We start from the raw sequence: 27368 nt of genomic DNA on the forward strand, positions 1-27368 counted from the left end.
TTGGAACACCTGCAGCGATGCCTCAGGTAGAGCTGAGTTTGTCTTACTCCATCAGGTAATTTTTAATAGTGTGGATTTCCAATAGGCTGATCATTTGTCATATGGAAAATTTTCTACATCCCATGCAAAATTTAAATCAATATTACTGCTCTTTAGGTGAAAAAGAAAAGAATACATATGCTAAACTTTACGTAGGCAACTCTGAAAATGCAAAGAATTATAACAAAATAAATGGAAAATCAGATTAATGAATTTGAAAGCACTGTTCTGCGTTTTCAGAGTCAGGCCACGCAGCAGCATCTTGCTGAGTGCTCATATCACACTTGGTGTGCTTCCCATTTGCATGTCTACTACAGACAGTGAGATTAATCTGATTTAGGCCTGAGTGAAGTTATAGATTAGATTATGATTGACTTTACTTTTTAATTTAGTGTTTTCTCTTTGAACAATCATGCACAGGCGACCGTCCCCATACTGGGAGGTAGGAGGCAGGGCTATATGGAACCATGTGCTAACTCTTTCTTCCGAATATCATGATGTTTCATGTACACAATTAGAATTTCAGAAACTGAGCAGGAAATCATTCATATATGGAATAATCAAGATCTGTTGTTTAGAGTGGATATATCAATTCAATTTACTGGTCACCTAAGAGACCTAGACACCCCAAATTATTTTATAAGGCACATTTATCATTTGTTATTCTTTTCAGTGTTGTCTCAGATCAATTATCTTATTAGGGCTCTCTTGTGATCCTGGGTTGTGTACAATGAGTTGAAAAAGCATAATTAGTGCCATTCCACAGATGAGGACGCTGAGATATGGCAAGATTAAATACCTCATCTTTTAAACCTCGTCGCCACCTGGTGATAGAATGCCTACCAGAATTGGAGTCTTCAAACCTAGCTATAGTAATTAACATTGTTTGTTGCAACAAATACCAAAATGCATCATAGCTAACATATGATGGAAGTTTCTCACTTAGATAAAGTCCGAAGTAGGTACTCCTAATTGTGAACACTTTCCTCTAAACGTGAATAAAGGACATAGGCTTCACCAGTAGCTTCCAAAGTCACTGTCTCTATCTGCCTCAGGCCAGTGTAAGAGGAAAGAATACAGAAGATTTACACAGGCCAGGCCCAGAAGTGGCATGCATCACCTCCACTCACATTACGTTGGTAAAACTCAGTTTAATGTCAAGAAAGGCTGGGGAATATCACCTTGTTGCATCCTCAAGAAGAGGAAGCTATTCACAAGTTTGGTGAACAGGTAGTCTGTTCCTGCCATGCTAGCCAAGGACTCTTTTCATCATACCAAGCTCCCACACAGCTAAATTCATATCCATTTCCCTCACCAAAGTCATAAAACACTGAAGACTGAGAAGTTTATTCCCTGTTAGAATCTCTAACAAGTCAAGCAACCATATTCAACGAGTGTTGTGAATGGGTTTGTTGACACAGATCTGGAAGTGGTTCTCCAGTATGGGGACACAGGGTTTTCACGTCAACCTTACTGCAATTAACATTGTAATAACCACTTAAATGTACACATAGATAATACATTGATCTGTTTCTACTCACAACACTTATTTTTTTGTATGCTTTTTGTGATGAGGAGAATTGGCACTGAGCTAATATCTGTTGCCAATTTTCCTTTTTTATTTTTCTCCCCGAAGCCCCAGTGCATGGTTGTATATCTTAGTTGTAGGTCATTCTAGTTCTTCTATGAGGGACACTGCCACAGCATGGCCTGATGAGCGGTATGTGGCTCCATGCCCAGGATCTGAACCAGAGAAACCCAGGCTGCTGAAGCAGAGATTGTGAACTTAACCATTCTGCTGTGGGGTCAACCCCACAACACTTCGGATACCAAATGTGTATGGTATTTTCTCCACACCAACCAATTCTCAAACTCTCTGGACACCAACTAGATGACCTACAATTCAACTCAATTCTGACACTATCTACAGTAAGAGATGCACAGGGCAAGGTATGGGGGAAGGAGCATGGGCCTCCAGGCCCTCTCCAGGTGTGTTACCCGGATGTGTTCACCATTCCAGAACTCTCCAAACCCAGTTGTTTAGGGTTTTTATGGAGGTTCCATTACAAAAGCATGATCAATTAAATCATTGATTATTGATCATTGAACTCACTGCTCTCCTGAGATAGGACTGAAAGTTTCAACCTTCTAATCACATAGTTGGACAACCAGCCCCCATCATGAAGCTATCTAGAAATCCATCAGCCAAGAGGCATCTCATTAATTTACCAAAGGCATTCTTATCACTAAGGGAAGTCCAAGGATTTTAGGAGCTCTGTGCCAGGAACCAGGGACAAAGAATAAATATCTATTTCTCATTATGTCACAATATCATACAAACACCAATTTTTAAGTGCTACAAATTAACAAGGGTTAGTTAATGTGAAATGTCTAAACGTGGGAGAAGCTTCGTCATGATATTGTGTTTAATAAGAATGTCCATTTTTAATAAACTTTTTTTTATGTGTCAGAAACAAAGTTCCAATACTGGGCAATCTAAAATGCTTTATTCCCTGGGTGAGGTAAGTACAGGAGATTCCTATCACCCATGATAATTATGTTCTATAAAGTTGCCAACAGCATCGATTTAGTGAACAATGAACCAACGCTTCTAGGGGAAATACGGGTTGCATGTCTACAAGCCTGTGGTCACAAAATGTTTATCAGCCAATCAATACACAACTATGTTTTACATGTGTTTCTGTTTAAAGACTTCTTATTTAATATAAAATGTTTATTCATGAACATTGAACTCACAGCCAAGAGCCCTGTAACACATGCTGAAAGAAGCTTAGCTAGCACAACTATTTTCTCCATAAGACACTTCACAGCCTTCTTGTGTTCAGGAACACTGGATAGCACTTCAGCATTATGACTGAAGGCCATTTTAAGCAGCAAAATCACCAACAAAAAAACACAAAATCGCGTAAAACATGGCACTAAATAGATCATGCAAAGGACAGTTGTTCACAGTAGGAGAGCTGAAATAAGAGGCAGAGTGTCACCTTGTTTGACCTCAGCTGGGGACATGAGCATTGGACGACTCAAATTTTTCACTGTTCTGTGTAACGATTTGGGGCTTGCAAAAAAGTTTTAGTGAGTAAGCAAGTCCACGAATACGGAATCTGTGAATAATGAGGATTAATTATACAATTATTATGCCCATTTTACAAATGCAGAACCTGAGGCTTAGAGAGGTCAAGTCACCTGCCAAAATTATACAACTGATAAGTGGTAGACCTCAGGTCTGCTTGGCTCCTGAGGCCAAGCTTTTAATCATGATGCTATTTTCCTCATGAGCCCCTGGGCACGTTCAGGAACAAATGGTCCTCTATAAGGGATCTTATTCTAGATATTTAAATACTGATTCATTAGCTTAGATGACCTTTAAAATATCCTCAAATTTTAAATTGCATTATTTTAAGAATTCTTCTCTTAGTTGTGCAAATTCTAATGGGGGGGCATGGAGGCACATTTTTAATGATTTCTCTAATGGGCCACCAAATTTTTCTATAAGCTCTCAACACTTTTTACTAGATTTCATTGTGACCTATTTGTTTTGTAATATTTCTTTACCTTCCACTTTTTCTTTACCTTCCTTAATATAAAATCATTACATTTACACTGTTTTACTATGCCTCTTTTACGAGAGTCTATACTAGGAATTTCTCTGGATTTTGCTGTTATCATTCTGTGAAAACCACAGATCTAATTTTGTGCAAACTATGGTTTGCTTTTCATTCATATCACATACCTCTGGTGACCCTCTGGGGGCCGTGCACAATAACAGGGTGAGAAATTGCAAATACTTAGTTAGCTTTTTTCAGGAACTCAATTTGACCTCAGCCCTCAAATGTAGGTTCTGAAATTCTTCATCACATATGACACTTTTTATTATGATTTCTAACTTTAATTGCTCATATGAGTTACTATACTTTTAATTGGATAAATTACCCACTTTCCATCAGCCTTCCTATGAACCCCTTTCCTGAGACAGTCAGAACTTCAAAGAGAACTTCTTGAGTCAGGAAGGAAAGGGGCAGAAATTGAATGGGTAACTGAATACAATCTCAAAAAGATATTTCCTGGACCTTATAACACAAACTCCTCAAATCCTCACTCCTGCATGGTTATTGCAATAGCAATTTGTGCAAATTACTTTAATAGACAGAATTCTGCCATGAAATGCAGACCTTACCAAGAAGGACTTGTTTGTCCATGATAAGAATGCACCCTCCTCTTTGGCATCTTTTTGGAGCAATATAATTAGAATTTCTTCCTAGTAGCAAGGATCTGACTTAATTTGTTATTTTTCTATGAGAAAAATTACCATTTGTTTCAGATCCTCTGCCAGAATATTTTGGGGGGGGAAAATATGTGGGTGACCTTTTGAACAAATTTGCCCCATGCAATTAGGTCATTGGTCTTGACTTTTCTTAAGCCCTCTTTGAATAAATGAATATTTCATGAACAGCTGCAGCTTCAATTATCTATAGTTCAGGGACGATGTATAAAGAAAATAGTACAGCGATCTGTGATGCTTTTAACCTCTTCACAGAAATAGGATTAAGTCAGTGGATTGAATGAAGAACCTATGTACCTTTCCTTGTAAAATCAGTTTGATCAAATCTCCTGCAGCTGGTAGAGATCACGTACAGGGGTCTGCTCTCCAACCTTGATCCTTGAGAGCATAGCAGACACCAGCCCATGTACTCAACCCACTCATCATTCTGCTCTGCCTCTAGGTGTGTTTTGTATATCTAAGCAGCTCCCCCTGTCCACTTGTTCTTCTCTTTCCCACATAACCATCTCTGCAGAGGCTACCTCAGTTCCTGAACCTGTCACAAAGACAGCAAGGCCTACGTGCCAACATCCATCTGTGGAGGTGAATCATGCTGCTCACCTGAACATGACCCAGGTTTGTTTTCTGAGATGGTGCATTCCCGTCACACTTGTGGACCAGTTAAGTATTTTTTAGGAACTTTTTAATAATTGAACTCTTTCTTCAAAGGAAATCTTTCATGGAAGTTTACTATATAAAATAGATTTTAAAAAGTACCTAGTACGCAAAGCAGATAATAGATCAAAGCTGGGTTGGGGTGCCAGATTTCCTTTGCTTAGCTACTACTCTTGCAAATGGCCCTGAGACACTGCCATAGGCCCCCAAGGCTTTGTGATATGTGGTCTAAATCCACTGAACTAGGCTGGAGACCTGCATTTGTGCCTTGATTTCCTCCCACCCTCTGGAAAATATTAGGTACTGTTCCTGCTGTCCCAGACCTGCTTTCAGATTAGTGTTCTATGCTGATCCCCAGTAACCTGAGTGGTGCTTTTGGGTGTCCTGCATACCCCTCTTCCCATGAGACAAGGGCCCCATTGTGAATGGACAAATCACCCAGACCTATGATGTAGTTTGAAACTTCCTGCTTCCACACCATTCTCTGCCTCATTAGACAGTGAAGTTGACTGCTGTTCTTTTCTTTCATTGATTCAATCTTCCAGCTTAGACTCCACCTAAGGACATACTGCTTCAAGTGGCTATCAGTAGCTGATATAGGTGAAGATAGAGATATCCAGATTAGGTCTATTCAGAGATTTGAGACCTCAGCCTTCATCCTCTACCCCAGTCACACTTTGACCTGGGTGTAGTGCTCTTTACACCCAGCTCGCAAATTCTTCCAGAAGTTAGTTAGGCACCCTGCCCATGAGACTGTTAAGCACATTGTCACTGGCTGCTGATGTTGGTGTTTGGATGGCAGAACCCCCTCTTGGCTGTCCTCTTCTCAGTGAGATGGAATAGCAAGCCCAATTCTACCCAGTATGCCTGTTGAAGTGGGGACCTGGTGGTGAACCATGAAATCCTGCCTGAGGAGTCCTGGATGAGGCTACTTACTTGATCCCGGAGGCGACTATCCAGGAGATTAGGCTGCTTTCGGTCCAGCCCAGCCACCCTGAGTGCTGAGGGGATTATAATCTTCATACTGATAGATCTCTGTTCTTCTCAGGTGCATCACAGAGTACAAGAGAAAGGTCAAAGAATAAGAACAAGGAAGGAAGAGGAGACAGCCCAGGGGGTCTGGTGACACATCCCTGGGAGAAGTTTAAGCAGCTGTGCTGAGGGAACAAAAGGTATACAAGGCTGAGATGACAATGGAGGACCCCTTTAAGAGTAATTATGGCAGTTTCCTCTCCCTTCACTTTCAGACACTCATTAGAAGAAGGCTGTCTACCTAGGCCGTCTATCAACACACACACACAGGCTTCCGCATGCGTGCGTGCATGTGCACTGTTCTTGTCTGAATAAAATATGCACCCAATTAGTTAATATTTGGCATTTGCCATGGTTTTACGTTGAGCATTGCTTTTTCTTCTGAATGTTTGACCTTGAGGTTCAACCGCTTTAACATCACTGTTATTATTATTCATGAGATGCCTACCGGGTGAGGAGTTCTTACTGAAAAATTTTGTTTAGGTCTAATTATGATAACCAAACCCAGTTGACCACCTCACAGTTCTAATAGTTTTATCATCGCTTGGGGAACAATGGCTATTGATACCATGGGGTTTAAAGGGACAGAAATTCCAGTAGTTGGGGTATAGAAAGAAAATCAATTTTTTTTTTTTTATCTGGAGGAACATAATCAATGATGCATTACTTTATCACCAAGAGCAAAAGGGGACAGCTATAGAACCATTTCTACCACCAGATGGTGTTTGTCTGCTTCTATGTACTAACTGCTATCAATAATTAAACACAGGTCTCTGATTCATATGCACAGACGCAGTGATTCTTAAATTAAACATTTTAGAATCATTATAGTACATTTTATAGGTTCAGCTAAACACAGCACTCTGGCTGATTATGATTAAACATACTGATACTAAATTACATATTGATCCCATAAATATCAATGCATACAGAGAAGCAATGAGAAGAATGCTTGTAACTAGAAGGAGCATTTTAATTTTAGATGATAATGGGGACAGTTTTTAATGGAATATCAAGCAGAGGTTTGGATTCTCCCAGTTGACTTTCATCACACTAGAAATAGATTTTACTTTTCCTTTTGTAATATTGAACATTAATTATAGACTATGTCTAAGTTTCTGAAGTACATAGCCAGCAAAAGTAGATTCAAATATCTTGAAAAATGAAAAGAAAAAACAATTTGCGTTTTTCTCAGCATTTTCTTAGAACTTTAAACATGGCAACACAACTTAAAATTGTTCCTACTCATTTGAATATTTATCAATAAAAGAGACAGGTGAACTGTATTGAATTCATCAAATACAGAAACTGTAAAAGTTATTTTGAACAGGATATAACATTGGATGTTAAATAATAAAGTGAGGACTGTGATTCAGACTGATACTACCATGCTATGTGACCTTGTACAAAAACTCTTAACTCGATTGTAGACTGAGTATTCGTGTCCTCACAAAGAGTTTAAAGAAGGCACAAAGATCTCTGAAGTATCTTACAGCTCTAAAATTATATGATTCTATTATCTTATTAAAATCCATAGCTTTTGAGAGGAAGCTGCATTAGTACAAATGGGAACTGAGATTGCTCAGAGAAGCCAAAAGTTACACTTGATGATTCATTCATTTCCAGTCATTTCATCTGCAGATCCATTGACTAATGCAGATACTTTACACATTCTGCATCATCCTCTCAATCAAAGCCATCAAATGATGCAACATGTATAAAGGACTACCTCTCAATTATGAGTCATGTGTTCAACTGAGCTTGAAGGGACAATAAATAATGAAAACGTTTACGTTCGAAGAGGAAGGGCACTGTTCTTTATAAAAATAGATAAATGAAGTAACATTTCTTATTGTTACATTGTTAACCTCCTTGAAAAGTATTGAGCCTTGGTGTTACTAAGTTGATTAAAAACCTTTGGGAAATTATAGTGTGTGAGATACATAAAGAACAGATAATCCTTTCTTAGATTCTCAAATACTTTCATAGAGCTTTTGTCTTCAAGGGGTTCCAACACTTTGCAGTAGATTTTAAATGTCACAATGGATTCATTCTCCCTTCTTTTCTATCAGTTTGGTTTGCTACCAGTGCCCATGCCAGGTTAGAGAGGACATCAACAGCAGAGCAACAAGGCACATGGTCTCAACAAAGTCAAAGGATTAACAAAAATGTATGCAGTGTAAACACAGCCCAATTTACTCAGTTTTATCAAGTTTTTACATCATTTTACATACATTAGTGAAAGTTTCCAAAACACAAAACCTGAGCTTTGTCATTATAACTGTTTTACAGGAAGAGTTTTTGAGTAGATGAGAATGTTATTAACTTTTGAGTCACTACATAAGAATGTATTTATCTGTACCAGGAATTAGTGCTGAGTCCAACTGATAAGGAGCCCATGACAAGGGAATGCTTTGGCTATCAATCTTGAAACATCCCTAGGATGAGTCACAAGGAAGTGTGGTTCAAATTACTTGGCATACCTTCCCGAAATATGTCCTTTAATCATTTAATAACTCAATTCTGAAAGGGCTCAATAACTCAGGATCCCTACAGTAAAGGAAGTCACTCCAACAGGTACTTCATTTATTGTACTTCATGCTTCAAATCTGGTGACATTTATTTAGTGAGGCCCAAGTACTTTCCACTGACTGTAGAAAATTACAGAATTACATTGTATATTTCAAGCAGCATGAGTTTTTGTCTTTTTGGTTTTTTCACTCTCACCCTGGGTAAAAGTGCCTAATTTGTGTCTGAGAATTTATTATTAGCTGTCTGCTCTCAGGTTTTAGTTTTGACTCTAGAGTTATTGAAGGTAGTAGTGCAAAAGCAACAAAGCAGAATTATTTTCATTCTTGCCTTCTTGAATGAACCCTTGTTTTCAAGATTCACCTGAGTTTTCTCTAGTTATTCAGTGACTTCAAATTCCTGACATAGAGAAAAGTATATCCTTTGATCACAGAAAAAAGTCAGCTGAAGACAGATTCAGCGAATTATTGAGGCAGGGACAATTCTTACAAGAAAGAGTTTCCAATGTGATGTTGGAGATGGTGTCCACCACCATGGCATTCCAAAGGTTTTCCATCAATTCCTTATAAGGCTCATGTTGCTTACTTCTTTAACTGGTTTTGCAAATGCAGTAGCTAGTAAACTATAGATAGTACCTGAGGGGTGTAACTATGAAGCCATTAGACTCAATATTGAATTGAAAGTAGTCAATCAGATATGTCCCAGCAAGGGCAAAGAAAAGTCCAGGAAGGTTAAAATAAAGGTGAAAAAAGTGAAGGAGGAACAAAATTTGGGCTATGGGTTAATACTTTACCCACTGTGGGGCACTGTGTGGTAAATTCTGGGAGGTCTGCATGCCTGAAAGATGGAGAAGAAGAAAAAAGAGAAAATGTAGAAAGTGAATAGAAAAATGTTGAAAACAATTTTTTCTTTTTTCTTTTTTATATCAAGGACCACTCTTGAGTAATTTCTGTCTTAGCCTGGCTATCTGACAGAGGGATGTTGCTGCAAAAGTAAGGACCAGACTTATAATTATTCTCAACAGCTTTCAACAATCCGTCATTCAATTTTGAGGAAAAAAGTAAAAGGGAAACTCTAGAAAGTGTTTAGCTGAAAATATTATAAAGTTTTAAAAGATTGAATAAAAAAGGAGAAGCAGTTTGGTGATGACCTAAACCAAATTTGTGATAGCACCAAGCTCTGCTCATAATGAAGACCAGTTAGTATAGGTTGATAATCTCTGGGCAGGGAAAGCATAATATATGAATGATTGGGTTTGAAAGAGTATTGGGAATAGACTGGAATAAAATTCATTTACTTTTATGAAGGAGTCGGAGTAATTTAAAGCTACTTTAGACACTCTTTACCCTTTCAAAGTATAAAATATTTTCAAATAATCAATAGGTTAGAATGAGTAAATATGCATGTCCATTTATAGCACTTATCACATATTGTGACTCTGTAATGATGTTTATAAGCTTATGTTGCTCCTTGGAGTATATATTTCTTGAGTATAAACTCAGATATTTTAATTCATCCTTTTAGCTTCAGTCCCTACAATGGCCCATAGGTAGAGAGATCCTCAGTAAATGCTTGGTGAATGGGCAGCTCAAACAAGTTCAAATCTCTTAAGCTGGTGTTTAAGTTGCATCACAAACTCTTCCCAAGACATTTCCAATATTTTAGCCATTACTTTCTTGTACAAATACTGCTAAAATCTAACTTCTGTACTCAATGAATCTGTTTAAATCCTTCCATTTCAGGGAAATATTTGTTGATACAGATCATATATCTATCTATGAATCTCATGTATAGATGATATATATAATGATGTACAATTGACCTATATGTAATTTGTATAATCACATATGTGTACATAATGATATATACATGATGTATATATCATGTGGTCATTTGTACACTTTTCCTTTGCTTGATCATGGTTAAACCAGACCACTGATGACAATTTACATTTGGGACTAATATTCTAAAATGGCTTCTTATCCTACCTTACTCCAAGAGGACCCAGAAACTGGTGTGTGACATTGGTATATGTATCTACTGCAAAATTTTTCTAGCAAAACTTTTATTTTGGAATAATTTTAGATTTATATACAGGTTGCAAAGATAATAGAAATGACGTAAGTTTTTATAAAGAAAATACCAGAGAATAATAATAAAAAACTGTCACAGAACTGCTATGTGAGTTTTGTAAGCTTGTAGGATACAAGGTCAACATAGAAAATTCAATTGTGTATTTCTATGTACAAATGATGGACAATTGGGAACCAAGATTTAAAAACACAATATCATTCACAACATTTCCCAAAAATGAGACACTTAGGCATTAATCTAACAAAATATGTCCAGAGTCTTTATACTAAACACTGTAAAATGCTGATAAAAGAAATCAAAGATGATTTAAATAAATGGAGAGACTTACCAAGATCATGGTTTGGAAGCTCAACGTAGTAAATATGTCAGGTCTTCTCCAAGTGATCTATGGATTTGATACAATACCAGCCCAGATCCTAGCTGGAGTTTCATGGCTGTATACAAGCTTGCTCTAAAATTTATATAAAAGGGTAGAGGAACTAGAACAGCTAAAGTAATTTGGAGAAAAGAACAATGTTGGAAGAACCACACTACCAGAATTTAAAATTTAATATAAACGTACAGTAGTAAAGACAGTGTGATACTGGCAAAGGTATAGATATATAGATCAGTGGAACAGAATAAAGTCCAGAAATAGACCCACCTAAATATGATCATTTTATCTTGACAAAAAATTGCAAAACCAATTCAATGGCAAAAAGAAAGTCTTTTCAACAAATGGTATTGGAACAATTGATAATCCATACATAAACAAAAGTTAAGTTCAACCTAAACTTCATATCTTTTTTGAAAATTAACTACAAGTGGATTATAGATCTAAAAGAAAATATAAAGCCATAAAAAAACTTTTAAAATAAAATTTTATTGGCTAGGGTTAGAACAAGAGTTCTTAGAAATTATACCAATAGCGTGATCCATTAAAGAGAAAATTGATAAACACTACTTATTCCAAATTAAAAAATTTTGCTTTACCAAAGGCACTGTCAGGAGAATGAGAAGCTATAGATTGGTAGAAAATACTTGTAAATCACATAAGAGATATGTATATTTTGCCAGAATATACAAAGAAATCTCAAAACTCAGTAATAATAAAATGAACTCAACTTTAAAAAATGGGTAAAATACTTGAACAGTGTTAAAGTAATTAAAAAAGGAGGCTGGTCCATAAAAAAAGACAAAATTAGCCCATTCGCAGCAACGTGGATGGACCTCGAGGGTATTATGTTAAGCGAAATAAGCCAGTCAGAGAAAGATGAACTCTATATGACTCCACTCATAGGTGGAAGTTAACATATTGACAAGGAGATCTGATCGGTGGTTACCAGGGAAAAGGCGGGGTGGGGGGAGGGCACAAAGGGGGAAGAGGTGTACCCACAACATGACTAACAATAATGTACAACTGAAATCTCACAAGGTTGTAATCTACCATAACATTAATTAAAAAAAAAGAAAAAAAGGAGGCTGGTCGACTGGGGTGGCTCCGATGCCTTGATAGCCTATGTAAACAAAATGAAACTTAATCCAGAGTCAATGCATTAGAATCCAGGAAAGTGAAACAAAACAACCAATCACAAACAGCCAACTCACCTTTCACAGTTAAGGCAAACATTTAAGCTATAGCCAACCAAAGAATTTCTTTGCTTTTTTCCCAAATCTTCTCCATAAATACCTTGCTCCCAGCTCCTGTTGGACAAGTGCTCCTCACCATTCTCATTTCAGCACTGCCAAATTCAAATTGATGTATGCTCAAATAAACCCTTGAAAAGTTTAATGTGCCTCAGTTTATCTTTTAACAGGAGACATTTCACCAAAAAAGATATGCAGATATAAACACAAGAAAAGATATTTAATATCAACAGCCACTAGAGAAATGCAAATTAAACCAAAATGTGATATCTCTACACACCTTGCATACCTCATGGAAAGACTAAAATAAAAAATGCTGACAATACCAAATGTTGGTGAGGGTGTAGAGCAAGTAGAACACTCACGCATTACTGATGGAGATGCAAAATGGTACATCCATTTGGGAAAATCGTTTGGCAGTTTCTTATCAGATGAAACATAAACTTACCACAAGCTCCACCAATCCAACTCCTGGGTATTTACTGTAGAGGAGTCACAACTTATATTTACACAAAATCCTGGACGTGATTGTTTCTAGCAGTGTTCTTTGTAATAGACAAAAACTAGAAACAACCTAAATGTCTTTCATTGGATAAATGATAAACATCTATGTTCATTTGTAAAATTTAACTCTCAGCAATAAAAAGGATCAAGCTACTAATACGTGTAACGGCTTAGATGATTCTCAAAAGATGTTGTGCTGAGTGAAAGAAGGCCCTCATACATACTGTATGATTCCAATTTATATGACATTCTCAAAAAGGCAAAACTATAGTGATAGAGAGCATATCAAAGGTTGCCATGGTTTATATTTGAGGAAAGTTTGGCAATAAATATACCACAAGGAAATTTTTGGGGGTGGTGGAACAATATCTTAATTGAGCAGTGGTTATATGAATCCGTACATGTGCTAAAATTCATAGAACCATATGCAAAAAGAAAAAAGTCAATTTCTCTGTATATTAATTTAAAATGTTAAATTAAAAAATAGGCATAAACAAAAAAACAATGCCCAGGATAAAAAAGGACAACAGACGGAAAGAGGAGATAGAGGAAAGGAGACTAATAACAACAAGAGTCAAAAGGAAGCATACTTCTGTGGTTACTACCCAGCCATTTGCTGGTAGACTATTAAATTGTGTATTTTAAGTGTCTCTATTCAAAAAGACATTCTTTCTTTTTTCCTCTCTTCTCCTTCTCTTTCTTTCCTCCTTCATTCCTTTCTCACTCGTCTCTCTGGCTAACTTCTTCCTTTCTCCTTTGGTGTTGCTGTCTTTTTTCCCATCCCTTTACTTTTTCCTCTATGTTGTTTTCTTTTTTCCTTCTTTTTTTTTTTTTTTTGCTTGTTCTTCCTTTCTTTCTTTGTTTCTTGGCTCAAGCCATATCCTGGACATTAGCAACTATTTGGCCTTAGATGTTTTCATGACAGTTCATAATTTTCTAGAACTTCAGTAGAACTAATTAGCTATTCTGGAAGCCATGACTATGCATCAAATGGGCTAACTATGATTTGATGCCAACAGCTAATTAGTGGGTTATATATAAAATTCTAAAAGATTGGTTCCAATAAAAGATGAGAGGGGGTGGGAAAATGTACAAACCAGACTAAATTAATTTCAGTATTTTCTAATATGTGTCATAGTGCACTGTCACCTAAAAGTACAGCATTTAAAAAATTGTGATTTGACTTACCAAGCTACCATTGACTTTTCCTTTCTCCAGATTTTGATACTGTCTCAGGTATCAAATTATTTTGTAAGTTAAACTTTTTAATTTCTTCTCTTTTCTCTGCCTTGCCACTATTAAATCAATACCTGTAAACTTTGATCTTAATTTTCCCAATATTGCTCATGAGTATGTGTCCAGTTTTTCAACAGAGATACTGTGAAGAGAGACTAAACAGTATAATCGTTCCATGATTTTAGAGGCTCAGGTAGGGAGACAGGTGACTTTTACTCCTGTATTAATTTCCTGAGGTAGGGAAGAGTCTTTGGTTACATTCACAGATGTAAGTATTTAAAATACCTTTCTCTTCAACAGGACTCAGAAAAGGATTTTATTGCAAAGTATGCTATGAGCAATTGTTATTAGTTTTTCACCTGAGAGAAGGTATGTGTTTGTGAAGGGAAGAGGGGACAAAAGATAAACAAATGAATACCAAATTTGTGAAGAAGTGAGTACATAAGGTAAAGAAAGTTCGCATGAAGCAAGCATGAGAATGTTAAAGACACACTTCATCTTCAAATTTTTATTTTGGAGCTGTGCATTACTGTATCTAGACTTTTGGCATTGGGAGTTGTATGCGATGCAGAATGGGTTCAGTAATGTGGAGATTAGAGCTGTTTCTTCTGGAGTAGTGTATTGTTTCTTAGCATCAAATAACTATAAGGAAATCCAAAGGTCATGGACTTCTAAACCTTCCCATGCCTAGCCCTCCAATCTCATGCTGGATGATGGTTCCAGCTCCCTGAACTTTACCCCTAACTTAATTATATAGATACTCAAACTCCTCACATGCTGTGGAGTTCCTAGGGTTGCCAGGTGAAATCTATCACTTTTATTTTGTTCATTTCATTTGATAATGCTGAGACCATGCAATGAACATTTAAAATGCATATTCATTCTATGTGGAAGTTCAAAAAGTTCACATTTCCTATACATTTTCTTTGTATAATCTTTATGTAGAGCTGATTCCTAGTACTTTTCGGTCTTCGTACTAACCACCTATTTTTATAATGTCTATATCTAGGTGAGAGAAATAGCTCAGAACTGATGTTACTGTAAATCCAAAGAGAAAGTACAGATCTTTGACTCTGAGATAGGATTTAAACTGAGTAGATAGTTGAAAGTTGAAGTTCAGAAGAATACTCAATTTTTGGAAAAAATATAAATCATAAGTGCATAATAAATTCTACACAGTCTCTCTCTAATTTAATGAAATTTTATTTTTCTGCTTTATGTCTACTTGCCAGTCATATTTTCCTCCCTTACATGCATCTACCTTAATATCTACCATAATTTCTTTGGATATGCCCTTGAAAATATATTTACCCTTGTAAAATATTCAACAATGTGAAGAGTATACACATACATGCACGTACAGTTTTGGGTAAATTTTTAAAAAATATAACATATATACATATGGAAGAGTACACAAATTATAACTGAACGACTCAATTATTTTTAAAAAGACTTATTAACTACTCCCCAGATCAAGACAAAGAATATTAACACCCCAGAAATCTCCATTGTGCTCCATCTCAGTTATTGCCTCCTACAAAGATAATCACCGTATGACTTCTATTGACATTGATAAGGTTTTCTTATTTTTTTGAAATTTAAATAAGTGGATTTTATAGTACTTACTCTTTGTTTTTCATCTGGTTTCTTTCATTCAACATGATGTTTATGAGATTCATCCTTGTTATTGATAGCAACCTTTTGTTCTTTTTCATTTCTGTATAGTATTCTAGTGTATAAAGTTATTTATACAATCTAATATTGATAGGAAAGGCAAGCTGTTTCCAATTTTGGGCTACTGCAAATAATGATACTATGAACATTCTTGTACTTGTATGTGGTCATTTCGGTTTAGAATTGAGCAATGAGTGGAATTGCAGGGCCATATTGTGTGTCTATGTTCTGCTTTACTAGTTACTATCAAATAGTTTTTCAGGAGGAGAGAGAAGGCGCTGACAGACACAGGAGATGGGAGAATGCAATATGAGTGTAAGAATCATAATGAATCTAAAGGGTCAATAAGGACAGACTGAGTGGGATAGAAGGTGAGAGCTGTGGAATACTGCTGACCAAGCTTGGTAGAAAGTACCAGGTAAAAGAAATATGAATGTAATTATGATGTTACTAGTTTTTTCCCAGTTCTAGATGAAGGGATATCCATTTCTCCTGTATTCTGTTAGCTCCATGAGAGCAAGGATCATTTTTATCATCTTGACCACTGTAAATCCCCTACTTACCAAAAACCTAGGAGATAGTACATGTTTAATAAATATGTGTTAAAAGAAAGAAAAAAATGAAAGAAATGAAGATTATAAGCTCTTTCTGAGTTTGGGCTAATGAATTTGTCACTTATGAGGCATCAAAGCCTAATTTAGATTGGCACATAGTAAATGCTTCAACAAATATGTTGAAGGAAAACAAATGTAGAAATGGTACATAGTGAAGGGATTTCTGTGATACCGATTGTGAAAGCATTTGTGCTGTAGGATTTTGACTTGGATGTGCTTGTAATATGAATCTGATCCATTAACATTTGAGCCAGTATTCTTAATAGAATGATGTGGAACGTTAAAACAATTATCCAATATCCCTTATCAGATGCTTCATTCTACTCCACCCACATCCCAGTAAAATGCCTTTGTATTACTAATCTGAGTATTACTAAAGATTACTGAAGATCATTGCAACATTTTCAAAACCTTTTGAAATTTTCTTTTGCCTAACAGAAGGTTCTAAACACATCCACCAATCATATTTTTAAGTAAGGGAATGAAGAAAATATAGACAAAATTATATAATTAATAAGCTATATAAATAAACTTTATAAATCAAGCTATATATTAAATTAGGATGAATAATTCTGTGCATTGTTTCTCAAAATATATGTAGACATTTGAAATCAGAAATGAACTAGGGTAAACGCTGAGCCACTTCAACAAAGACTCATTCTGAAGTAAACACTGCCACTTTACAGAATGTCTGTGTTTCCCAGGGCAGGAACTTGTTTGAGGCTGTGTGTTTTGGGTGGCAAAAAGGTGGTTACCTAGCAACAACCCCTCCTCCCAAGTCTGCTGCCTGAGTGGTATTGCTCACGTCAGTGAATTGATTACTTGTTTGCTGGATCTAAAGAGAACTACGTGATAATGTGGTAGGGTGTGAATCTCGATCATAAGAAACTTACTGGTTTTTCCTCTGTGCTGGGTCAGCTTCTCACTCCTCATCTCGTGCTGCTAGAAGTTTGTCTAAAGAGATTGGGCAGTGAATAATATGCTATTCATCAAATGAAAATGAGGGAAACCTCTGACATTTTAATTAATAACATTTATTTTCTGTTTGCTTTTAAAGCAAGCAATGAAATAGTTACCACATCCACAATACCATTAGCTCTGGGCAAGAGGTGATCTTATCACACTGTGTCCTTAGAAATAAGACAGTCCGGGGTGGGGTGGGCTTCTGTAGAAACAGTTTAAACAATCTAGACAGGTTTTAGATGACAGCATTTTACCACCTGAAGGTAAAATTAATGAGATACTAATTTATATAGAACATGCACATAAGGTACTTGTGTTTACAACAAATGAGATTAACCATATGTTAGCAATAACTTAGCAAGAAAACACACATTTTTTAGTAAGTCTTACACCATATATTTTGTCTACCTGTGATATGCATCACAAATATTGCTCTTTCTTCTAGCTAATGGATGTTTATTCCTAGAAATAACCCCACCTGGTGCATGCACAACTGAGGAAGCAAGTAATCTGAAGGAAGTGGAAAGATAAGAACACAAAATACAGATTCTGCCAATGGAAAAAATTAAATACAGTAAATTAGTTTCTGTGTTTTCATAGCATGAAGATACAAGGTTAAAACAATCTTTTATAAGACTGTTAAAATGCCAAATACGTGGGAGTAAGTAAAAAGGGAAAGAAAAGGGACTTTGGTTTATAAAATTTTCCATGATGCAAAAGACTGAAGCCAATTTCTCCCTAGACACAGTCCTGACGCTGAGTGGCTGCTCACCAATGTGCAGGAACCTGTCAATTGTACAGTAGCTTTCTGAGACTTACCCAGTGCCCCCCATACCCCAGCCCAGCACACACACTGACTACTTGCTGAGCTCCAGAGCAAAGGAATTCTTTGCGGAGCAATAATTGACAGTTGGAGTTACAATCTAAGTTCTATCCTTCAGAAAATTGCTAAATATTTGTTTTAAAAAAGCAGGTTCTTCAGATTAAAAGTAATCAGAATTTGACTCCATATTTTTTCCAGTTCCTCGGCCCCAGGAACATCATCAGTTCAGAAAAAAAAAAAAAGTTTTCCTTTGAAAATAATAATCAATGTCATTTTAGATTTTGGTTTGATTCTTGTAACAATTTTGCAAAAACCTGTAAGAAGTCGGGGTTTCAAACTAGAAATGTCATTTCTGAAGCAGTCTCATCATTTGCAAAAGTCATAGCTGAGACTGAATCTGAATACAGAAGGGATTACTCTCATCTGTACCTAAGTACTTTAACTGGTCAAATGTCAGATATTAAAGGGAAGGGAGCCAACAGACAGATGGAGCAATAACATCAGCAAAGTGTTTAAAGTAATGATTTATTAGAAAATAAGTAATTATAATGGGAAAACTGTTGTCTTATTTCAAATGGATCAATGTACAAAGAATTTTTTTTCTAACATAGGTATAATACATCAAAGAAAAATTTAGAAAGATAGAAAATATATTCTTGCATTTTACAATGGGTCATTTGATGCAGAAATTTCTTCTTATTCTTCTCTTGAATCGCCTCTGTAAATCGCATTATTCTGATAACTCACAGACACATTTTTACTGATCTGGAGGATCAGGAGATTTTATATTAGGAACTGACAGCGACGAGTTTCTGTGCTCATCTCCATGTGCCTCTGAGCGTCCACAGAATAGAAAAGCTAATCTCCAGTAGTCCAACAGTTAAAATAATTGATGAGTGTATGTTGAATCCTCAGGAGAGAAGAGAGGAAGAAAGGAAGGGGAGAGGAGAGGCTTGGAGGGAAGAGGGGAGGGGGGGCAGGTGCTGATTTCAACCCTGTAGCGTCAGGATTGCGTCAATTCGGGTTTCAGCCACGTCTAGACTCTCAGAAACGAGCTTCTCAGAAGAGCCAAAACAGGAACAGGGGTGGCAAATCACTGTGCGAGGGCGAGTGGACCTCCCTCTTTGCCTCCTCCCGGCTCCAGGCGCAGGTCCCCCGGGCTCTGCGCTGTTGTTTTCAGCACTCGGGAAAGCCGGTGCTTCAGATCCAGGCAAGTGAACCAAGAAGGGGAGTTTTCCGTTCAGCACCTCGGACAGAACACGCAGCAAAAAATGGCTCCGATCACTAGCAGCCGGGAAGAATTTGGTAAGCAAGTTACTCAACTTATAACCACAGTTGTTCCTTGAATACTCCGGGGTGGGCTGTGATTTTTTCCGCGGGATGGTTGAATACAGATTTCCTAGGCAGTTAATCTGTAAGGAAAATGAGAACAGTAAATGGGCAATCGTGACTTATCTCTGTTGTTTCTCCCTTCCTTGGTATCTTTCTCCTTAAAATTGCCTTCTGCTAGGGCGATTTTACATCCAAGAAGTTCCTAAATGTTCAGGTAGCTCTGCAAATTGCAGCACGCGCTGAGCAAAGGAAAGGAGGTCTGTTGTTTGCTTGTTGGTTTCATTAATTCTGTAGGTGATTTTTATTTATAGATAAATCTGTGTTTAACTTATTAGCGGAAGCCAAATGTTTCTGTGATTACATAAGGGTTTGATCTTGGTATAAGACAACTTATATATTGGAGAGTTGGAATGTATGTGTTATTACAGATACCATAAGGATGTTTTTCTGTGCTATGTTTTTTTGTGTGTTCTTGAAATACGTTGCTAGCGAAAGATACAGAATCCTATGTTGCTAGGATTAAAGGGGTATTGGAAATGAACTAGCCTAGCCCATTTCATTTCGCAGGTGAGGTAACCATAGCCTAGAGAGATGAGGGAAGTGTTGCAGGTCAAACGGTTAGCTAAAAGCTGCTGGAAACTAGATTTAGGACTCCTATTTTCCAGTTCAATTTCCCTTTTCCTATACCATATTTTTGGCACCATTGCTCTCCTTCTGTCTTTGAGTAAATAAAATCAGATGTACTTCTTCAAATAAAAAAGTAATATTATAGGTCCCATTATATTCCAAAGACAAGAGATCAGAGTTTTACTTACTTTACAAGTATTCAAAAAAAAAAATCAAGGAATTTTATAGAAGTTTGTGAATAAGAATTGATATCTACAAATGCATGATAATTGTTATTAAATTGAATGAAATGACTGAGATCTTTACTCTCAAAAGCTTAAGATCTTATCAGTAGAGAATACATAGGGAGTAGGTGAGTCTTTCCATGTTATAGAGAATCTTTTGCCATTTGATAGAAGTATTAAATAGAGACACTTTGTGATACTATATTCAGGAATGAGTTTCTTTCACAGCCTTCCATTGGGTGATTGAGTTTATATTGTTGTGATGCTTATTCCCAATTTCTTATTAGAAAATCAGAAATTTTCTGGTACTGAGGCATTTTCAGAGACTGTGCTAGTGAAATATATGTTGTAGCTTGGGCCACCAGTCTATTTTAAAAATCACCTTCTGTTACCGTTATTGTTCTTCTTACGTTGGCTAGAGAATTGCCTTAGTTCATGACTTTGCTTTTGCTCCATGGCTTGGATTATTAGAGAGCCCAAGAGTGGATTTTTTTTTTCCCTCACAAAGACTTGAATAGAAGGATAAAACTGAAAAGGTGATACTAAGTTTAGCTGATTATCTTTAGCTCTCGTTTTATTCTTTTTCTGTAGCATCACTGCTTTTTCTATTTGGGGAATTCAAAGGTTTATTTTTCATCTCTACGTGATTCAGCTTTTTGATATAATGAAACTTTAGAATTTTTTATTGTTGTTTTATTTTGTCTGTTTTTTAAAATCTTCTTAGATACTTCTGCTCTTATTTCCATTTCTTAATCTTGTATTGTTTGAGTTCAGTTTTGTAATTATGAGGTAGATTTGCGGAAGATTTGGGGGGATGGGGAAGGGAAGTAACAAAAGATCCTTCTTCCAGGGGTTATTTAAACAAGACTTAACCCTTTCCTGACCATGACTTTTAACTTTATTATCCACTATTTGGGATTAAAAAAACAGGTTGGAATGAAACCAAATGCAGATAATATTACACTAGTTATATTTACTTTGATTATATTAAACATTGACTCAGTTGATTCACTGCTGTCCAGATATAGAAATACTGCTTTTACTTACAGTATTGCTAATCATTTCTTGGAGAAATATGCTTACATATGGAACATGGTAAGCTTCATGCATAATCAATGTTACCTAATGTCAGTAAGTTAATGTGCCCTTATTCAAGGAAAGAACACCAATTTCAATTTGATTACCATTTGCCATGTGAAAATGTGCTAGGAAAAAATCAGTTATGGAAAAAACTGAACTCTAAATTATCTATACTTACTTACTCTTCTCATTACATGTGAAGGAATGATGATTCATTTATAACCATTGTTTGGTTTTTATCCTATTTAGGTGTAATTAATTTGTACCTTAGATAATTCAGTGTTTGAGGAGTTTCAGGCTGGTATACAAGGAGTTTGCAGTGTTATAAGTTATATAATGTTAATATCCTGTTGTTCATCTTTTTTTGTTCCTTTTTCCCTAATACATGTACATTTCTTTTACTGCTGTTTCATAATTTGGGTGGAAATTACTAGTGTTTGTGACGATGGCAGATAATGTTCCACTATTTCTTAAAATTAAGTGAACCACTGAGTCCCTAGATATTTTCTGCTTGAATCTTGGGTAAAGAACTACCAAGAATACAGAATCTCTCAGTATTTGAAGAATGTGTATTTAGAGGTTTATAGTCAGTAAGAATTGATGCTTCTGGAAAGCCTCAAAATGTCAATGAAAACATAATGAAATTAGTACTGATCTATCAAGCTGTAGTTGACTTTTGTTATCGGAGAAAACAAAGGTAGGTCAGGGTCATTTGGCACCCCCCCCCATCCCTGGTCCGGGCCCAGTTTCATCTTTTCATTTTATTTATGAAAAACTACTGAAATAAAGACGTTTCTAGCATACTGTATTTTTGTTTCTGTGTGTCACACAGGGGATGTGTTTATTCCTGGAAATGATGCGAAATGTGTACATAACTTATACCCAGAATAGTCAGAAAGTAATTCAATCTGTACAACCTACAACAATTGCCAGCTCTAGTACGCTTTTCAGATAGGTTCATATCTCCAACTCTGCTCTTTTAATGTATGTTATTGGTCATTTAATTTTTCAGATGAAATCCCCACAGTGGTGGGGATCTTCAGTGCATTTGGCCTGGTCTTCACGGTCTCTCTGTTTGCATGGATCTGCTGTCAGAGAAAATCATCTAAGTCTAACAAGACTCCTCCATATAAGTTTGTGCATGTGCTAAAGGGAGTTGATATTTACCCTGAAAACCTAAATAGCAAAAAGAAGTTTGGAGCAGATGACAAAAATGAAGTAAAGAATAAACCAGCTGTGCCAAAGAATTCATTGCATCTCGACCTTGAGAAGAGAGATCTCAATGGCAATTTTCCCAAAACAAATGTCAAAGCTAGCAGCCCTTCTGATCTGGAGAATGCAACCCCAAAGCTCTTTTCAGAAGGAGAAAAGGAGTCAATTTCCCCTGATAGCTTAAAGTCTAGCACTTCCCTTACTTCAGAAGAGAAACAAGAGAAACTGGGAACCCTCTTTTTCTCCTTAGAGTACAACTTTGAGAAGAAAGCATTTGTGGTTAATATCAAGGAAGCCCGTGGCTTGCCAGCCATGGATGAGCAGTCAATGACCTCTGACCCGTATATCAAAATGACCATCCTCCCAGAGAAGAAGCATAAAGTGAAAACCAGAGTTCTGAGAAAGACCTTGGACCCACTTTTTGATGAGACCTTTACATTCTATGGGATCCCCTACACCCAGATCCAAGAGCTGGCCTTGCACTTCACAATCTTGAGTTTTGACAGGTTTTCAAGAGATGATATCATTGGAGAAGTCCTTATTCCTCTTGCAGGCATTGAATTAACTGATGGAAAGACGTTAATGAACAGAGAGATTATCAAGAGAAATGTTAGGGTAATTCTTTTTTAGTGCTTAAAGTAATTACAAACAATCTTTTATGCAGCTTTTTTGTATCTAGGGGGTTTCCATTAAAATGATAAATTTTGTATATATCATCTTTACCATATTTAATTATTATTTATCATAATTAAATAGGGAGCAAGGGAATAGAGTATACTAAAGAAGATTAATCTCACAACCGAAATGCTTAAAGTATTTTAATAATATAAAACACATAGGCATCCTTTACGGATACTTAAATATCATTTATATAAATATTTTTGTTGATTTCCATTGTAAGTATTTTGAATACCTGTCACTTAAACTAAAATGCAGGCAAATATTTCTTATTCATAAGCAAGTTAACAAAGACGTTTCAAAGTCAGCATAACTGAATTTGAAATTGAAATTGAAATTTAAAATTAAATCAATTCATCCTGAGGATTTGGAAGTTGTATTGACTTTTCATAGAATTGCTTTTCAAGGAAGAGACATCACATCATTTTGAATTATAAATGTCCATGTTTATGTTGTATAATAGGAAGTGAGTTACTCTGCCTTTGTAGTTATACTACTGATGTAATTCTGGGATTACTAGAAAATGACAAGACATCAATTAATCAAACTTAATCCTATTTTCACTGTAAATACAGAACTCAATTGATTCCAATGTTACTATTTCAGAATAGCTTTGTCTATAAGGTGTAATTTTATAGAATACCATGAATTTCATTTTGACCACATACTCACCTTTGTCTCTGTTGAAGTTAACGAAAGTCACACTCCGGATACATTAAGTAGCTTGTTTGAGATACCCTGCTGCTTAGTGTGGCACAGTGGGAATAAAGATCTGTTCCCACTCTCATTCTTCTTAGAGTACTTATTCATACAGTTACCCCATGTAAGCTTTTGTAAAAATATATATTGAAGTTTTAGGAGCTCTGGCCAGCCATCATTCTCAGTTATTATCAAACCCCAAGTTTATATTTTGTTACTTTCAGTTAAAACTTGTACTTAGAGTTCTTGGTCATCTTATCTAACGTCTTCAAAGTATAAATACAGTAAAATCTAAGTAGCATACAAAGAAAGATCCTGTGATCCTGTCCAAAAAAAGCGTTAAAAATTGAGTCAATTCTCTCCAATATTTTATTCATTTCTTGGATTAAATGAGGACCTTGGGTAGGGGCTGGGAGCAGAAAATTTTAACTCCATTAGCCCTCTGGGCCAGGAGAATGGTGAAGGTCAGAATAAATTTCAGTTGGTCTGAACTCAAATTCCAGTAATGTCAGTGCTAAAGAATTTGAATTCAAATCAAACTTACCACGAGTCATTTTTACCTATACAGATCCATTCAAATGATTAGACAACTTTTATTACTATTCATAACTTCAAAAAGTAGAGAATTAATTAAAAAGCAAAAGCTAAAAGATACCTCTGTGTAGGCTGTACTCTAAATATCCATTTAAACATTTCTAGTAGTGGGTGTGGCTAACTCACTACAAATTTTAACCTTCTGTAGTACCTTAAAAGACCACAAGATGGCAGGCAGTTGTTTCAGGAGGCGATGATACTGCCCAAAAGCTTGTAGTTACGCTTGGATTCCTTAGCATATTAAAATAACAATAAGTAGGAAAACTACATTAAAATAACAATGCTATTATATTGATTTAAAATGTTATATCAAGATCAAGTTTTGAAAATAAAAATACTTATAGCACCTCTTTCTTTGTTTAGAAGTCTTCAGGACGGGGTGAGTTACTGATCTCTCTCTGCTATCAGTCCACCACCAATACTCTCACTGTGGTTGTTTTGAAAGCTCGACATCTGCCGAAATCTGACGTGTCTGGACTTTCAGGTAAGAATGTTTCTGAGAAATTCAGGCTCAGTGTACAAGTAATACATTGGGCAAAATAGTTAACAGCTAACATAATCAGGATTTTCATTTACCTTTTAACCACAATCACAAATGATGAGATTGTTTTTCTGTTCCTCATTTTATAAAATACTAGTGTGAGCCAGTGTCATTAGCAAGAAGAAGAAAACTACATAGGTCTAAGATCTAAGCCAAAACTAGTACATGGTAGGTGTCTGATTGGATGGAGTTGAAGCAGAAAGCAGTGATAAATGCAGAAGTGAGAGGCCATTGCCAAAAACACAGCAACAGAAATCAAGTTAAGTTTTGGGAGAAGAGTTCTTAATTTTAGTATTTTAAATGAGCCTGCCTACCCTTACACTTTGATTATGTTTCCTTTAATTCCTTATGTATCTGCTTTAAGAATTAGCTTTTAGTTTTGTCACTAATTTTGTAAAGAAAATAGTACCTTGTTGTATAGCAAGATGAGAAAGAACGCATGACCTATGGGTTAAAATAATCTTCGTTGAAATCCTAACCTTTCCATTTCTTAGCATAGAAACCTTGAGTATGTTTCTTAAACTCTATACAAACTGAACGTACTACTTATGTTGACAGAGACCGTGAGGATTAGAAAGGCATACTTCATTAAATATCATCCAGTTATATTATTATTATCAGTTGATAATGGACATTGAACACATGGTCTTAAAGGTTTAGATTAGGAAGCTAAAATTACCTTATATGCTGCAACCAGAAAAAATAATGTAATTAAATCTGTGATAAAGTAGCATGATCCTAAAATCCACACACTGTAGGTGACATAGGGAAGGTCAACACTGGGAAACAGGAAGCAAACCCAGCAGATCACTAAAGAAGCACAGAAAAGGTAAAGCCAAAAAGGATGTTACTACTGTGATTCTAAATGCCTGTTCAACAGAAAAAAACAGCTCAAGCTCTGAGAGGTAGAGAGACCATCCAAAGTCATGCAACTTAGTAAGGTTAGATATTGTCTAATGTTTTGTCCTTCTATCCCATTCTCTAGAATGAGTTATTAGTAATCAGCGTGTGTCATTAGAACATTCTATTTTCTTCCCCTTTATATTATCTCTTCCTCCTGCCATGATAGCTCCTTTCCCATCCTCTCGTGAACAACTGTTTTTTCTTGCATTGCATGTTCTTACTTATTTTCAATTTGTTGACAATAGAGAAGCCAAGCTTTATCTACATTTTCACTTTTTTCTGACTTATTTTCACTGTAATCACACTTTACTGGGATGCAGGAATCTCTAAGGGCACCATTATCTTGAGATCAGCTCTTCAGTCAGCTTCCGTCCTTGTAATGTCTGTTTACCATCACAGATCCCTATGTTAAAGTGAACCTGTACCATGCCAGAAAGAGAATCTCCAAAAAGAAGACTCATGTGAAGAAATGCACCCCCAATGCAGTCTTCAATGAACTGTTTGTGTTTGATATTCCTTGCGAGGGTCTTGAAGAGATAAGTGTTGAGTTTCTGGTTTTGGATTCCGAAAGAGGATCCCGAAATGAGGTGATCGGGCGGTTGGTCCTGGGAGCAGCAGCAGAAGGAACCGGTGGAGAGCACTGGAAGGAGATCTGTGACTATCCCAGGAGACAAATCGCCAAGTGGCACATGCTCTGTGATGGTTAGCATCCTACCCATGAGTTGGAACTTAATGATTTTTACTTGGCGGGGAGCAATTTTCTTTCTTTCCAATATGTGATTGCAAGCTTGTGACAGCAAGCTACCTTTATTTGTTAGAAATGGGTTGAATTAGCAGACCAGAAAGTAACTGTAAATGTGTATCATGATAATTTCCCCCTTTATTAGAAAAGTTGGTGAATTTTCATAAGATATTCAATTTTCCCTGCAGGTTACCAGTGATATAAATAAGAGTAATCAAGCATTTTATGAATACTGCCCTGTAATCCCAGGTTATGGATGTGGTTTATGTGATGATGATCTCAGAACAAGTCACTGGAAGTCAATGTGATTGTTAGGATTTAGGAATGAAAAGCATACCTTCTTTTATGAAAATTCATCCATTTTTCTTCAAATGGGAAAATGTATTTTTCTTTAAATCCAAAGATATTAAAGAAGTGTTCTCTACTTTGTTTTGATTAAGTACATAATGTGCAAATGATTGTCCTGCATATAAAAGTATATGGTCATTTCTCTTTGGTTTGTAATTATTTGATACAATTTTATCACAAGAGGAGTAACAGGTTTGTTTCCAAAGGACAGTAAACAAGCTGAGAAACCTTTTTATCAAAGGGCTGAGTTGAGAACACTGTGACTGAAATATGATTTTTCTCCCCCCTAAGGTTATA

General features: G+C 36.2%; 1 protein-coding gene across 1 annotated transcript; it reads left to right on the forward strand.

Moving 5' to 3' along the window:
* Positions 1-19362: 19362 nt before the first annotated feature.
* Positions 19363-26688, forward strand: SYT4 (synaptotagmin 4). The gene is made up of 4 exons (XM_046671156.1): positions 19363-19396; positions 22367-23181; positions 24901-25021; positions 26381-26688. Exons 1-4 carry the CDS (start codon positions 19363-19365, stop codon positions 26686-26688), a joined length of 1278 nt encoding a protein of 425 aa, XP_046527112.1.
* Positions 26689-27368: the final 680 nt, after the last annotated feature.

The sequence above is a fragment of the Equus quagga genome, chromosome 9 (genome assembly GCF_021613505.1).
Source record: "Equus quagga isolate Etosha38 chromosome 9, UCLA_HA_Equagga_1.0, whole genome shotgun sequence".
NCBI classification, from domain to species: domain Eukaryota; kingdom Metazoa; phylum Chordata; class Mammalia; order Perissodactyla; family Equidae; genus Equus; species Equus quagga.

Excerpts from the sequence above, each read along its gene's own strand:
- SYT4 (XM_046671156.1), top strand. The coding sequence starts at position 19,363 with ATGGCTCCGATCACTAGCAGCCGGGAAGAATTTG. Across the intron at positions 23,182-24,900 it reads TTATCAAGAGAAATGTTAGG|AAGTCTTCAGGACGGGGTGA; the intron begins GTAATTCTTTTT and ends TTCTTTGTTTAG. Across the intron at positions 25,022-26,380 it reads TGACGTGTCTGGACTTTCAG|ATCCCTATGTTAAAGTGAAC; the intron begins GTAAGAATGTTT and ends TTACCATCACAG.